This window comes from Arachis stenosperma, chromosome 3, assembly GCF_014773155.1.
Source record: "Arachis stenosperma cultivar V10309 chromosome 3, arast.V10309.gnm1.PFL2, whole genome shotgun sequence".
In the NCBI taxonomy this organism is placed as follows: domain Eukaryota; kingdom Viridiplantae; phylum Streptophyta; class Magnoliopsida; order Fabales; family Fabaceae; genus Arachis; species Arachis stenosperma.
In genome coordinates, this window is record NC_080379.1 from 161,691,226 (window position 1) to 161,707,017 (window position 15,792).

At 38.0% G+C, this 15,792-nt stretch overlaps 1 protein-coding gene across 2 annotated transcripts; it reads right to left on the reverse strand.

Moving 5' to 3' along the window:
• Window positions 1–3,766: 3,766 nt before the first annotated feature.
• Window positions 3,767–10,442, reverse strand: LOC130969537 (ubiquitin-like-specific protease 1D). 2 transcript variants are annotated; one of them, XM_057895300.1, is made up of 14 exons: window positions 9,890–10,442; window positions 9,597–9,651; window positions 9,147–9,244; window positions 8,800–9,056; window positions 8,212–8,260; window positions 7,928–8,019; window positions 7,811–7,843; window positions 7,620–7,715; window positions 6,932–7,034; window positions 6,157–6,254; window positions 5,509–5,631; window positions 4,985–5,065; window positions 4,766–4,873; window positions 3,767–4,636 (listed from the first exon to the last, which is right to left on the reverse strand). In XM_057895300.1, exons 1-14 carry the CDS (start codon window positions 10,208–10,210, stop codon window positions 4,594–4,596), a joined length of 1,557 nt encoding a protein of 518 aa, XP_057751283.1. In that variant the 5' UTR covers window positions 10,211–10,442; the 3' UTR covers window positions 3,767–4,593. The 2 variants fall into 2 exon arrangements, with proteins under 2 accessions (XP_057751283.1, XP_057751282.1); XM_057895299.1 differs by having other exon boundaries at window positions 3,778–4,636; window positions 4,985–5,099.
• Window positions 10,443–15,792: the final 5,350 nt, after the last annotated feature.

A 15,792-nucleotide genomic window follows, 5' to 3' on the forward strand; every position in this document is an offset into this window, starting at 1 on the left:
TTTTTGACCAATTTAGATTTAGGAACAAAAACAAAGATAAATAAATCTTTAACTAATTTAGATTTAGGAATAAATCAGTTCCTGTTTATTTTATGTTGTCACTTAACATTCAACTCAAATTAATATTAACATAATACATCAATGATTTCTATTAACAGATAACAATAGTATTGACAGAAAGACGATATTATTTCATAAAAATCAAAAACAAAAATCGAAATAGATCTTTATTTTTGTCAAGAATTGCATTGCCAATTGCCATTATGAAAAAGACGGTGTTTCTTTTGAAAGGAGTACCCACTTATCTAATGGAATGAATTTTGTTATTGAACTCGTGACTTTCATTAGACCTTTTGTCTTACATCTTAGTTGTTAGAACTATGACGTTGGGTTTCACGGAATTGTTTTTGTTTTAAGGATTAACTATTAATTTAGTATCGAAAGGATAATAAAAAAATTTTAAAAGATATTATCGACAAAATAATTTCTGAATGATTTAAAAATATAATAAAAATAACTAATAAATATTATATTTTTTGTAAGTAAATAAAAAAACTTTTTTAATTAGTAAATAATTTATTCATTTGATCTAATTTTCTGTAACAATATTTGAATAAATATTTGGAAGGTATAGAAAAAAATTTAGAACAAATTTTGGTCTCTAATTTTTTTTTATTATTCAAAAAAAATGTTATTATTCACAATAAAAAAATTAAAACAAAATTTAATCTCTAAATTATTTTTTTATTTTTCAAAAATACGTTATCATTCACGATTAAACTTTTTAAAAAAATTCAATTTGACATAAAATTATTAAATTTTAAAGATAAAAAGATTATACTTTTTTAATAATGATTGCAAAAATTTACATCAAAATATGATCTTTAAATTTTTTTCTAGAATATATATTTAATATAAATTTTTTATCCCATTTTTAAATTTTTCGATAACTCATTTTGTCATTAACATCTTTTGAGATTTTTTTTATCAAGGATGTAAACTTCAAATACTATTTTGGTATTTTCTTTTGAGTATTTCTACACATACAAGTCTTTTTGACATACAAGTTACTTACATCGTGCGCGTGAAAGCACGTTATTTCACTTTGTATCTCGCGTTCCTCCTCCTATTCTTCTTCTTCTTCTTCTCCTTCTTCTTTGCATTTCTCCTCCTTTTTCTTCGCATTTTTCATATTCATCATCATTTTTTTATTACTGTTGTTGTTGCTGTATTTTTTTTCCTCCTCCTCTTTTTATTGATTTTACAATATTATGTATTTTTTTTCTTTGTTTGTTTTTTTCCTCTTAAGAAGAATTATAAGAATATAAAATAAGAAGATGAAGAAGAAGCAGCAAAAGATGAGAAGGAGGAAGAGAAATAATTTTGAATTATGCATAATTTATTAGCACACATACACCGAAAATTCTTAAACAATACACTCGAATATCTTCGTGTTACACTCAAATATCTTTGTGTTACATTCAAATTTGCTGCAAATACAAAAAAAAAAAATATTTTCTCTGTGCTACATTTTTTTCTTCTTTTTTTTCTTATTTTCTTTCTTTCTTTCTTTTTTTAGTTGAATGAATGTAAGTTCATCCTTTTCCAAGTAATTTTGCAACATTACGTATTTTTTCTCCTTCTTTGTTTGATTTTTTCATTTTTATTCATGTTAAAAGAGTAAAATACGAAGAAATTTGAGAAGGTAAAATAAAAAAAAAAAGATGAATAAGAAAAACAGAAAAAGATGGTGATGATGATGATGATGAAAAAAAGAAGCAGTAGAAGATGAGGAGGGAGAAGATGAAGAGTTTTGAATTATGCAAAACTTATCAGCACACATACACTGAAAATTCTTAAACAATACACTCAAATATCTTCGTGTTATACCCATATTTGCTGCAAATACAGAAAAATGTTTTCTCTAATGCTTCATTTTTTTCTTCTTTTTTTTATTTCTTTCTTTCTTTTAGTTGAATGAATGTAAGTCCATCATCTTTCAAATAATTTTGCAGCATTATGTGTTTCTTCTTCTTTTTTGTTTGATTTTTTCATTTTTATTCTTGTTAAAAGAGTGAAACAAGAAGAAACTTGAGAAGGTAAAAAAAAAAAAAAAAAGATGAATAAGAAAAAAAGAAGATGGTAATGATGATGAAAAAAGAAGAAGCAGTAGAAGATGAGGAGGAAGAGAAATAGTTTTAATTATGCAAAATTTATTAGCACACATATACCGAAAATTCTTAAACAATACACTCAAATATCTTCGTGTTACACCCAAATTTGCTGCAAATACAGAAAAATATTTTTTTAATGCAGAACTTTTACATTACATTCAATTCAAACTATCAACGATGAAATATTATTCACCTACAAAATTATAAACTATTAACGAAAAAATTAATTATAATCGAACCATACCTCAACTACTTGATTGGATTCAAAACAATAATCAATTTCGTTTCGGTTCAATTGACAATCTGAACTTGAATTATTTATTATCTTTAACAACGAGATAACTGATGATGGAGGAGAAGAAGGAAAAGGAAGGAGGGGAAGCAATTCCAATGAAAAAAGAAGGAGAAAGAGGAGGAGGTGGTGTTGATAACAACGATAAAGAAAGAGAAAAATAACGAAGAAGAATGTGCAGTAACGGCACGCACGAGGAAGAACGTGCGCGCATGAATATAAATGATTTGTATAGACTTGTATCAAAAAATGATTTGTATACAAAAGCAACAACGACAATAAAGCCTTGTCCCACTAGGTGGGGTCGGCTACATGAATCAAACGACGCCATTAAGTTCTGTCATGTATCATGTCTACAGAGAGACCGTTTACATGTAGATCTCGTTTGGTCACCTCATGGATGGTCTTTTTAGGTCTTCCTCTGTCTTTCTCATCCACCCTCCTGATTGGATGTTCTGTCGGTTTTCTTCTTACATGTCCAAACCACTTGAAACGCGATTCTACCATCTTTTCCATAATAGGTGCTACTCCAACTCTCTCCCTTATATCTTCGATCTTTATTTTATCAAATTGCGTATGACCATTCATCCATCTTAACATCTTTATCTCTGTCACACTCAACTTATGGGGATGCTCCCTTTTGGCTATGGATGTCAATGGGGCGGGGCGGGGCGGGGGCGGGAGGATGCCTCCCTGCTCCCTGTCCCCGCCCCCAGAATTAATCCTCATCCCCGCCCCGTTTTTCGCCATGGGAGATAATTGTCCCCATTCCCGTTTTCCGCATTTTTCACGTTCTCCGCAGGGTCTCATTTCTCATCTCTTTATATTTAACATTCATATGAAAATTATAATAAAAAATATAAAAAAACCCAAAAAACAAACTAAATATTTTTACAAATACACAAACATATCTTATCCAAAATTATAAGTCCAGAAATATAACATAGCAAATAATAATCCATAAAATAAAATCTTGAACAATAGGGTTAGAATTTTTCAATGAGTGAAATTACTAAAAACACCCCTATATTAGAAATAAAGCAAGGGGTTATTAAATAAGTTAAAGAATTCGGAGAATTATTGGGGATGGGGCGGAGATCCCCGCTCGAGTCCCCGCGCCTATCTTGGGAGAATTTCGCTCCCCATCCCCATCCCCATCTCTACGGGAAAAATTTTCCACCATTAGAGCGGTCCCTGCGGAGATCCGATCTCCGCCTCCTGGAGATTTTTGACACCCCTACTTTTGGCCGTCCAACATTCCGTACCATAAAATATAGTCGGTCTTATAACAGTGCGATAAAATTTGCCTTTAAGTTTTAAAGACACTTCTTTGTCGCATATTTGTCGCATATAAAAATTAAAGACCAAAAACTTGTACGTGGAGAATAATTGTTTTCCTCTAGTTTTAATTTTGCCGAGGACCAAAGACAGTTTATGATAGATGCCTCATTGACACAAGAGCTCGCTTATCACACAACTTATAAAATATCGAGACATTAGCCAAATTAGCTCAAATTGGTGGTGTTAGTTTGCTCTTAAACTCATGTGCTGACACTGACAACGTTAAGGACTAAGGTGAACAAGACAAACCCGCAAGTTAAAACGATATGGTGAAACATAACATCAAATGAGTTACCGCATCAATCCTATAATATTAATCCAACTCTCAGCGATTCAAGTACAAAATAATTGGTAGATTCATCTTGGAGCCTACCTAGCAGACTATCATCTCTGTACTGACCTGTCCTACTATACATTTGGAAAGTGGAAGGAACTCTTATCCACAAGAAATGGTTAGAAACTGGATATGTGTTTTTACGCATAGTAAACTGCCGGCCACCTTTTTCCATGTACCGTGGGAAACTCGGTGATAAAAAAAAGTACCAGATAGTTGATGTCTGTACAGGTGAAGAAACAATAACATCGATTATGTGAACTGTCGAAAGATTCTTCATCCAATTAAAATGCAAATTGTAATTCATGCGGTGGTTAGATCAGGGTCCTTGGCTGTCTCAGCAGATTCAGTTGGACTTGTGCCCGAAAATGATGAAGGAGAACACTTTGGAGAATAATTACGGTCAATTGAATTTGTAAGTTCTTCCACGAGCAGTTTACGGATTTTCACTCTCAAACTGGATGCTTCTGAAGGTTTGAACCACTGCTTGCCAAACTGCAAATTGATCAATTATTAGAGATAAGATCTTCTCTTATTTTAACTATCAAAATAAAAAAAAAAAATATTTTGTGGTGGGGGTGTGTGTCAGGGTGGGGTGGGGGGAGTAAGACCAACACTAATTACCATAGCCAAATTTTTCTTTTTGAGTCTTTCTGGTGCCTCTTCAATGAAACGTTCAATAAAGTACAATACAAAAAGGCCACAATCATAATCATTCCTTTGTTGGGGAACCTGGTGCAAAAGACACGCATAAAAAGTGGAAATAAGATTGATTAAATCATATTATCATCCTCAAACAACTACCACAAACAAGATACGCTAGATTACAGCACATAAATTTACCGTGATAACTTGCGTTTCAATTCGACGGGGAAGGCAATTCCATATCCTGTCTGCAATTGAAACATCTGATGACATATGTTCCTGATCCAAATAGTTCTTTTCTTCTATCAGAAAGCTACAAAGCATAATTTCGCTACATTAACTTCGATGTTTGAATTGTAAAAAAAGGACTAACAAAGCAAGCAAAACTAGATTGTGCATCGACCTAGTCAAATGGCCTTCTTATCAGCCCCAGGTCCAAAAACAATAAATCAGGGAAATTGGTTACCCAGGTAGGTGGTAGTGGACTTAACTGAATTTGTCATACCCACCAAACACACTACCCAAGAGGTTTAGCTGGATCTGGCTTTCAAGTCCAGTACTTACAAGCACATAAGAAAAGTACCTACTTGTAACATAGGATGGTAGTGAAGTCACAAGATATGGAAGCTGTGATATGTTTAAGAACTAATAACCAGAGCACAAATGAACTAGATATGTCACATATATGGTATACAATAAATCAAGTGCTACTTCATCCTAACCTTTTGATGTTATCAAATAGTGATCTGCTAGAGTGAAGACTCAAAGAATCCAGATGAAGTATGATTGGCCCTGATTCATCACCTTTATCCGGGATACAAATAATGATCAAGCTCCAATGAAGACTAAATACATGAAACATTAGAAGAAAAAGAATCCGGAAATGAGAGAATGGACAAGAGAGATTAAAATATAACAATAAAAATGACCCTGCTGCCAATATAAAATTGGGCATGAAGTGCATTCATAGGAGCACAGAAAACATAACTATAAAAATTTACAGTTAAATAACCCATTCTTCATTTGTTTTTTCTTACCAGTTTTTCTTCTCCCACTATTTCTTCTAATATGAAAATATTATAAGGCAGAAGAGACTTAAAATATATCAAAGAAAAACTAACTACAGAGCATATCAGCCCCTTATTTTAGTCGGACAAGCCATAGTTGTAGTTTCAAGTCAATGTAAAATGAGGTGACACTATAGCCCAAGTATTAAATATATTTCTTGACCTTAGAGGGCTTTCCCTATCACAAGAATTGTATTTTCTTCCTATAATAACCTAAAACAAAAGAAAGCACAAAAGAACTTCCTCGCAGTCAACAATTTAATAACTTACAAAATGAGTTTCACTGCTAAGGAAAAAACTTACTCCTCGTGTACTGGAATCAAAACATAGGTCTTCTGAAATATATTTACACCCTTCCACCACCTTCTGAATTTGACAAAGAATGTTGCTCTGTCACTTTGCTATATCATTTAATGGGAAAATGAATTAGAGTACATACTAAAAAATTAACACTCCAAAATGCCTAAGTTGCTAGATTAAGGCACGTGGATGCAGTTTGTCTCTTATACAGAAAAGCCTTTAGGCTTGAAATGCAGACAATACCCAAGCCACCTCCCTCATGCTGAAATTTAACTGTTAATAAGAATAATAATTACACCTATTATTCACTTGTTCTCTATCATGCATTCTAACTAATGAACTATCAAATATCCCACTTAAATTTCCAGATTACTTTTCCCATAGACAACTTCACATGTCTCCTAGAAAGAATCAGTGCAAAAAAACAAAAAACAAAAAACATTGCAAAAGGGTCATGATACAAGTGATAAACTAATAGTTTATGCTGCCTGAGAAATAGTTCTTCGATCAGTCATTTGCACTTGTATGGTGATCAATTGAATGTTTCCTTCAAAACTATCAAGCAAAAACATATTTAATAACAGAAGTTAAACATCATTAATACGGTATCAGCTATCAGTCAAACCAGCAGCCAGTAAAGGGCACATTAATTTTAGAATAGAACAATTAAGAATGTGATGATCTTAAACATATAAACTCTACTTGCAAATAATTAGAAAATTATTGCCATACATACACATAAATACAGCTATGCATGTGCATAAAGATAATATAGTACCTTAACCGAAACAGCCTCCTGAAGCTTCTTGTAGAAATATGTATTAAAAAAATGATACTCGGATAATGATCTATTTGCCAAAGATGCTTGCTGCTTCAAATATCTAGCAAAGTGAAAATGTCATAAGTAGAGATATTAGCTAACATCATACTGCAGTATGGTTCAAGTTTTCAGCTAGAGTCATCCAAAAGGTCAAAAACAGCACATTGGTTTAGGAATCAAAGCAATAGTAATGACAGGGAGAAAACTCCAGTAGGAAAAAGTAGTGGAGCAATATCGAATTTCTTGGTGTTATATTTGGCTAAGCATAGCCACACACACACACAAGGTCAAAAACAGCACATTGGTTTAGGAATCAAAGCAATAGTAATGACAGGCAGACAACTCTGGTAGGAAAAACTAGTGGAGCAATATCCAATTTCTGGGTATTATATTTGGCTACACACACAGCAGACAACTGAACTTAAAGACTAAATAGTTTCAGTAGTAAAAAGAACTATAATTTATCCTATCAAATACGCATTTTGCTCTATCCATATACATCCCCACCAAATCATATCCTATGAATATAGGTTAACAAGAGAAAGAAAACACAAACTACATATTTCACTTCAAAATAACAAAGAAAAAAAATATTAACATTAATAACCCATTTGGAAAAATGGAGGGGAAGTACAAATAAACTTACCGTATGTAAAAATTCATAATAGTTGAAGTCAAATAGCTTTCAGGAGCAAGGCAATCTATGTCTGAGTAACAAATTTCAACAGACTCTGGATCGTCACTGGGCCATCACAAAGGTAAGTTTAAAGGTCATACAAGAAAAATGTGGATCTAAACAATGATGGTTAAAGTACAAAGTTCTATCCTTTGGAGTACCTTGATGGGTAATACATCTTAGCATCTTTTGCACTGAAAAGCAACACATACAAATCAGATAAAAAAACAAATTTCATAGACATATTGCTGAAGATGAAATGACTAAATATATAATACCATTCAGCAAGTTTTTTTTCTTGCTCTGTCTTCTCTAGCAGATAAGGTTCATCATCATCATCATCATCATCATCAAGGACAATGGGCTGACCCTGTTTAAAACATGTTATATATAACATATCACAAATCAATTATTAATGAAGCTAAAGTTGTCTTTGATTATCAACATACTACTAATCAAACTGTGGGTTCTAGTATAAATCACTCTAATTGCCAAAGGTGAATGGATATATGAGACATTTTTTATATATAATATAATAATAAATAATATATTATAAATATACCTTCTTGGACCTCGAGTCATCTGATTGAATTGCCTGTCTAGTTTCCTTCCTACAAGAAAGGAAAAAATCAAATTAGAACACAACTAACAAATTCATTCATTTGAAAACTCCCAGTTAGAAACATGAATAACAAATCATATATGTAACATCTTCAGCTCAGATAGTAAACAGGTAAGAGAAAACCATATTAATATTAATGGCTTACTTAAGTACCTGAACGATTGAGCATCAGGTTCTCCAGATCATGAGTTTAGATTACACAGGAAGAGGATGAAAGCAAAAAACTTTTTTTTTTTTTTTAAAAAGGACAAGGAGACAAAATAATTTCAGATGAAACCGATTGCTATTCTTCATCTAGCCCAAATTTGTATTGGGCACTGACCCAAATACAGAAAGGCAGAAATCCCACACACCATTATCCTTATAAACTATAGGATGCCCCTGGGTAAATTTAACTAAAATTGGCAAATACTAGAGAAAGAAATATTCAGTACAAGAGATGCAAAGGATACATGTCAAGTGAATTAACGATGGTAAAATGGCTAGGGTTTGAATGAAAAACAGTGAAGCAAGACATTCTTCTCTTACACTTCTGGAGCAAAGAATCTTGACAGGCTTTTCCCAATGTTCGCAGCAGAGATACTGGAAGCTGCTCTGGATTTTTTACCATCATTAAAAGCATCATTCTTGGAAAGGTTGGTAGCACATTGAAATGGCTCATTTCTAGAAGATGATCTAAGCCTCCTTCCTCCTTTAGGTTCTCCCTTGTCTTTTATTGTCTCGTTATTGCAATGTCTGAAATGTGAAGTCTCTTTTCCAGATGTATCAACCACCATACAATCAGTCTGCTTAACAAATTACAGTCAAACCGGGTACTGACAAGTAAGTCAAAAAGGACAAATGGAGTATCTTGCAAATGTTGCAAAGGACCTTACATCAACTCCTTCCAATTTCTTAGAAAAACAAGATGCAAATGAGGGTTGAACTGGCACTTGAGATGAGATACTCTTCTGTCTCGAGTCACTAGACACACCTTCAAAAACATCCAGTTTCTCAGTATCCCACAACAAACAAGTAATTCAATCACACGTCACTGCATGGTTTTACAGATATATCACACCAAACATTAAGCATCTGGTGTCCAAATTGATAATCTGATATGAAAAACTTTTACAATACCGAAGATGCACACCTTAACCAACAAATGCAAAGCCATGACATAATGCCCCAGTAACAATGGCAAGAAAAGATTCAATTTCACTCATAGACCATTTTCAACAGCCACCTTCTATTAGCAACCATATGATTAGGCTCTATGGGGTTAAGGTGATAGTTAATTAATAGGCATTACCACAAGATTGATTCAACCAAAACAGAAACCTCACCAACATCACTTGAGCCAGTAGCATTTCTCGGTTTATCATCAGCATCAACAACTTCCTGTTCTACATAGGAAAACGAAAAATCAAACAAAATATAAGTAACTAAACTTAGAACAAAAGTCCTTCGACATCAATAAACCACATGAATTTACAGCGCAATGCTCATTTAAGCGAAAACCGACTCGATTAATGCGGGCTAATCAAAACCAACGACTCACACAACACATTAACACACATTTTTAAAAGGAAAAAACAAAAAAACAAATGAATGTTTCTTTGTATATTAAGAGGCAAACCTGGACGTGTGGCGTCCTTTTCCGGCGAGCTAGCTCTTCCTCTTGTCGCTTGATGGTATCGAGAATCTTGACACCTCCATCCTTCAACATCGGGAGATGGATTCTCAAGGTTTGCTTCTTGCTATGAATGCTTTCGATGAGCTGGTGGTCGGTGTAGTATCTAAATTCATCGTCGAGGGAGAAGGAATTACCGGAGGCCATAGGCTTGACCACGATCTCCGGCGGCGGTGCGTCGCCGTGGCGGGGGAGAAGAGCTACCCAGTCAAGGTCGAGACGGCGCTTCTTCTGCGAATTAGAGTTAGGTTCGCGTTGTTGGTCCATTCATTTGATCTTTTTTAACTCTCAGTGAGTTACTCAGCGAGTAGGCGAGTGAACTCAGCGAGTGAAGGGTATTTTTGGAATGAATCAGCAATCCGTAAAAAATTGGAATGAAGGAAGTAACGGCGGAGAATCCATTTTACGGTGCGGTATGGTGGCCTGCGCTGCTATGCTAGGGTGGCACAGTTTTTCAGAGAACGATGGAACTTATTGCTAATTCACACTTTTTGTTAGGGGTAAAATATTTCAGCCGATTATTATATACTCAAATTCCTTCTCAAAACTTAGAATTGTATGTTTTCACTTTTCCGTAATAATATAACAAATAAAATCTTCTAAAAAATAATTTCTCTTTTAAAAATGAATTTGGAGTCCCTATATTCACGCGATTATTCAATTTAGTCATGTTACGGTCTGGTCCAAGCCACTCGCGAGTCAACCCAACCCACATATGACCCGACCCGAACGATCGGGCACATACGGCTCACTTCGTGACCTGAACACGCGTCTTTGACAGCTCTCTGCTACAGCTGTGCGAGAAAGCTTCAAGGAAGGTGGGCCTGTCTTTGCAGGGCCCACCTCTGACATGGTATAAATGGGGAGGGACATATCCCTCCCCCAAGGTACGTCACACACTATCTTACCCTCTTTTTCGCCTGCACATTCGACTGACTTAAGCATCGGAGTGTCATTGCAGGTGACACCCCCTCCTCGTCGAGAGCTCGGAACATGGTTTTCCCGTCTCACCCTCGTGACCCATCTCTAGATCAAGCCCCAGCTATCCACGCGAGGACTACTCCGAACCGTCCGGTACTCGACTTACCGAACATTGGAAGGGGTAGAAGAAGCAGTGGAGAAAGATCTGATAGATAAGACAAGGGAGATGGCGCATTTGACAGAAGTAGCGCTAAAGCAAAGAATAGCCCTGCGTTATAACGCCAAAGTGCTCAAGAGGGAGTTAAAAAAAGACGACCTGGTCTTGCGACGCAACGACATAGGGCTTACGACTCAAGGGGAAGAAAAGCTCGCGGCGAATTGGGAAGGACCCTACAGGGTCAAAGAGGTGCCAGGCAAAGGCGCATACAAGTTGGAAAAACTCGACGGTAGGGAGATACCGAGAACTTGGAATATAGGTAACTTAAGAAGGTTTTATTCCTAGCCTGAGCACGCCGACTTGGTGGCTCAGCGAGTTTAGTCATTCGCTATTATTTAAACACTTACCATGACTATATCTGTTTAAATGCCGATTAATGTTTACTTAACAAATCTATTCTTCGCTTTCCGTGCATTCACTGTTATGCACCTTACGACAACACGTCCCTCATAACGAACAATAAGCAGGACAACAACACGGCACCCCGGGATTGATCACCCCGGGAGCCAACCAAGTTAGAAAGCCATAACGGCCCCAGTAATAATAAAGGCACATCGCGGCCTCGCCAAAGATACCAATATAACGGTAAAACGAATAAACGAGCAACGAGCAAATGGAAGCAACATACTAGATAAACGGAAAGTATATCCACCAACCGATCAAACGGCCAATAAGTATGACAAAGTTTCAAAAGTACTACAACAAACCCACAAAAAATACAAGGTACAAGAGATCACTTCCTCGACATGTCGACAACCTTGCCGTCCTTAATCGTCTTGAAAACGCCGATTGTCGATGTGTCGAAATCCGGAGCAACAATCTTTATCTGAGCGTTGAGAGCCTCTTCGGTCATGAAGATCGCACTCTTTCCCTGCTCTCTAACCTCCTTATGCTTCTTCTTGAATTCCTCATACTCGTCCCGAGAAGTCTTAGCCGCCGCAACAGCCGTATCTCGTTCCTTCTCCAAGGTGACCACTCGACCTTGCGCTGCACTCAGCTGGCTCTCCAAAGTCATCTCCCGCTCACTCAAACGAGACACGGAGGCATCAGCAACCTTCAAATTCTCCCCAACAGTCGTGGCCTTCTCCTCGGCAATCTTGAGCTTCTCCTTCGCCTCGAACAGCTGCCCTTGGAGTGTTTCAACTTGAACTTTGAATTTATTATTGGCTGTGACGGCGAACTCGAGTTTTCGGCGCAGCGATGCCATTTCCGACAACTCGAACTCAGCCTTCCGAGCTATGGCCGCGCCACGAAGGAGAGTGCGATACATCCATCGTGCTTGCCACGACAGGTCGGTACCATGAAAATGTTCCTCCGTGCCCGGAAGCAATTGGGAGTCTATAAACGTCCCGGCATCGAAGTTCCTTTCCATCACGGTAAGGACCCCCTCAGGACTAGAGTGCGACCTTTGCCTCTTAGGTGTCGGAATGACCCTCAACTCTTCATCCTCAGCCTGTTGAGCGGAAGACGAGTGCCCGGTGCCAGCCACTTCCTCGAGAACAGGGGAATCACGCGTCGCACTGACAAGCTTATTCGACATGATAACGTCAGGAGGTGTGGGCGCCGCTTGCTCCCCCTCGTTCCCGGGAGGCACCACTGTTTGCTCCTCGGCCTTCTCCCCAACATCTTCCTCCAAGAAAGTCTTGTACAAGTTCTCAAGACCGGTCACTTCGGCAGACATCCCCACTGCAAACAAGAAATGAACAAGTTAGTCAGTAATCAGCACACTAAGACAAAACAAGCAACCATGCAAAAAAAAAAAACAGCGCGACGTAGACGACTCACGAATATAATCCCGGGCGACCTCCCGACTACCCATGAGAAGGTGTGGATTCACATGGTTTCTCCCGAAAATAGCCCACAATACGTCGGCTATTTTTCGGTCCACAGCCGACATCCCCTTGTAAGTAACTTTGATAAAAGTATTGGACCCCGCCCCGAAACTCCAATACGTCGGGATGAGGCGTTCTCCCTCCAACGATAACCAAAAAGGATGACGACCCTTAACCAGTCGAACCTTAAAATACTTGTTCTTGAACCCATGGTAAGAGTCCTCGAACAAGCCGAATATCCTCCGCCCCTGGGCAGATCGGAAGGACATAAACCCCTTCCTCGCCTTCCCTTCCTTGGAAGGGTTCGTAAGGTTAAAGAAGAAAAGAAAGACGTCAACGAATACCGGCAGCTCCAAATACTCGCATACTATCTCGAAACAGCGGATTGACGCCAAACTGTTCGGATGCAGCTACGACGGCACCACGAAAATCCGACTAAGAAGCCCCATTTGAAAGGCAGAGAAGGGGATGCGAACCCCCACCTGTGTGAACATGGCTTTGTAGAACCAAATCTAGTCGGCAACCCGAGGAGCATGGAAGTTGAGCTCGTATAACCGCTCATGAGGAGCAGGAACGTAGACGTCATAATTGGCCTCCTCGTCAGTACCTCCACATAGGTACTCAGCCTGACAGAACTCGGTGAGCTCCTCCTCGCCCATCTGGTTTGGGAAATCCCTGAGGTCGGAAACCACCCAAGCATACGGGTCATAACCCGCGTTGGAGGTAGAAGCCCGGGCAACAACACGAGGCATACCTATAGTGGGGGCACCACTCGATTAGTCTATGAGGTCGGGAGCCCGAAAAAAACCCAGAAACTACACTTCACCTATCCTACAACTCAAACTAAGCATGCCTGAAGTCAAAACCAAACAAAGCCTATTCTGGAATGGTAACCCCCCTAACGCACCTACTTGGCATTAAAAAAGGTATCTATCTTACAAAAACCAAACAACAAGTAGCAAGCACATACAGCAAACATGCAAGAAAGCATTGAAGCAGAAGAGAAAAGGAATCGATGATTACCTGGATCGATTGCGAAAACTTTGAAAAGAAAGGGATGCACAAGAATGCTGGAATAAGTCTTTGGATAATAGGGAATGCAGAAGGAGGAAATTGGAGAAGCAAGAGTGGTAAAGAAAAACCAATGCAAAATTGTTTAAAATTGTCGTAAAGGGAGCGCGAAAGGCCTAGAGGCAAAATGGTCTTTGCGTACAGGGTTTTCCAACCCATTATGAGCATTTAATGCTCTGCGCGAGGAACAAGGCGACGAATGATCGTCCCAACAACGAACGGGCACGCACACCAGAGGCGCGTCCCCTCCACGGACAACCGACCTGGCGACAACGAATGAGAAGAGATAACACGCCACCAACAGCCAGCGCGGCTATTGCCGGCGCGTTGGGGGCACTGTTACGGTCTGGCCCAAACCACTCGCGGGTCAACCCGACCCACAGATGACCTGACCCAAACGATCGGGCACATACGACTCACTTCGTGACCCGGACACGCGTCCTTGACAGCTCTCTGCTACAGCTGTGCGATGAAGCTTTGAGGAAGGTGGGCCTGTCTTTGCATGGCCCACCTCTGACATGGTATAAATGGGGAGGGACCTATCCCTTCCCCAAGGTACGTCACACACTATCTTACCCTCTTTTTCTCCTGCACATTCGACTGACTTAAGCATCGGAGTGTCATTGCAGGTGACACCCCCCTCCTCGTCGAGAGCTCGGAACATCGGTTTCCCCGTCTCGCCCTCACGACCCATCTCTAGATCAAGCCCCAGCTATCCACGCGAGGACTACTCCAAACCGTCTGGTACTCGACTTACCGAACAGGTCCCTAAATTTTAAAATTATTTATATCAGTCCTCCAGATTCAAGTCCGGACACCAATATAATTTCTCGACTCTTTCCTGCAATGACTAGACAAATAGAGTGCTGAGATGGAGCTCTCATTATCACGCTCGATGATGAGTAAACGACGTTGTTTATCTTTGGTGCCCAAACAAGTCAGAAATGAAGAACAGTGGAGGTAAAGAAGAAGAAGAATACTTTATTTTGGATCTCCATCGTTTCTTCTCCCTTCATATAGAAAAGTGATGACATTTCTGACTTGTTTGGGTGCTTAGGATAAACGACGTCGTTTACTCAACATCCACCGTGGCAGGGAGGGTGTCATATCAGCATTCTGTTTGTCTAGTCATCGCCGAAAAGAGTCGATGGATCATATTGGTGTCCGAACTTGAATCTGAAGGACCAGTACAGATAATTTTAAATTTCGATTATCAAAATGAGTAATCGCATAAATCTCATATACCAAAATGAAAATTTAGTCATGAATTTGAGTATTAATACATTATATAGAAGAATTTATATAATTAGGATTAAAAAACCTTCTAATTATCTATTTGCCCACAAAAATATTACTTATTTATTATAATAACAAAAATACTCAAAACAATATTAAATAAGAGGTAAATAGTAGCATAAACTTAAAGTTGGACATAGAAGAATTTCATATTAAACATTTTGATTTCTAACAAATTTTATTTTTTAAAAATTTTCAAAAAATAATTTCATTAAGGGAAAGTATGAGGAGACAATATACTTATTGTACAGTACATACAATGGGGGTTTAATTGAAATTAACGTTAAATTATGGGTAATTAATTAATTTTGATTTCTTTCTAATTTGAATTTTGAAACAAATTAGGATTATCGTCAGTTATAGAATCAGAAAAAGAAACTGCCTCCATCAAGACGGCGTGAATTCAACTCTCTCCACTAATTTGAGGATCTCGCCACCTCAGCCCTTCAAGATCACTAACTGTCGTCTGCCTCTCTTCCCACCGTCTTGTTGTTCGAACTGCGTCCAGGTGG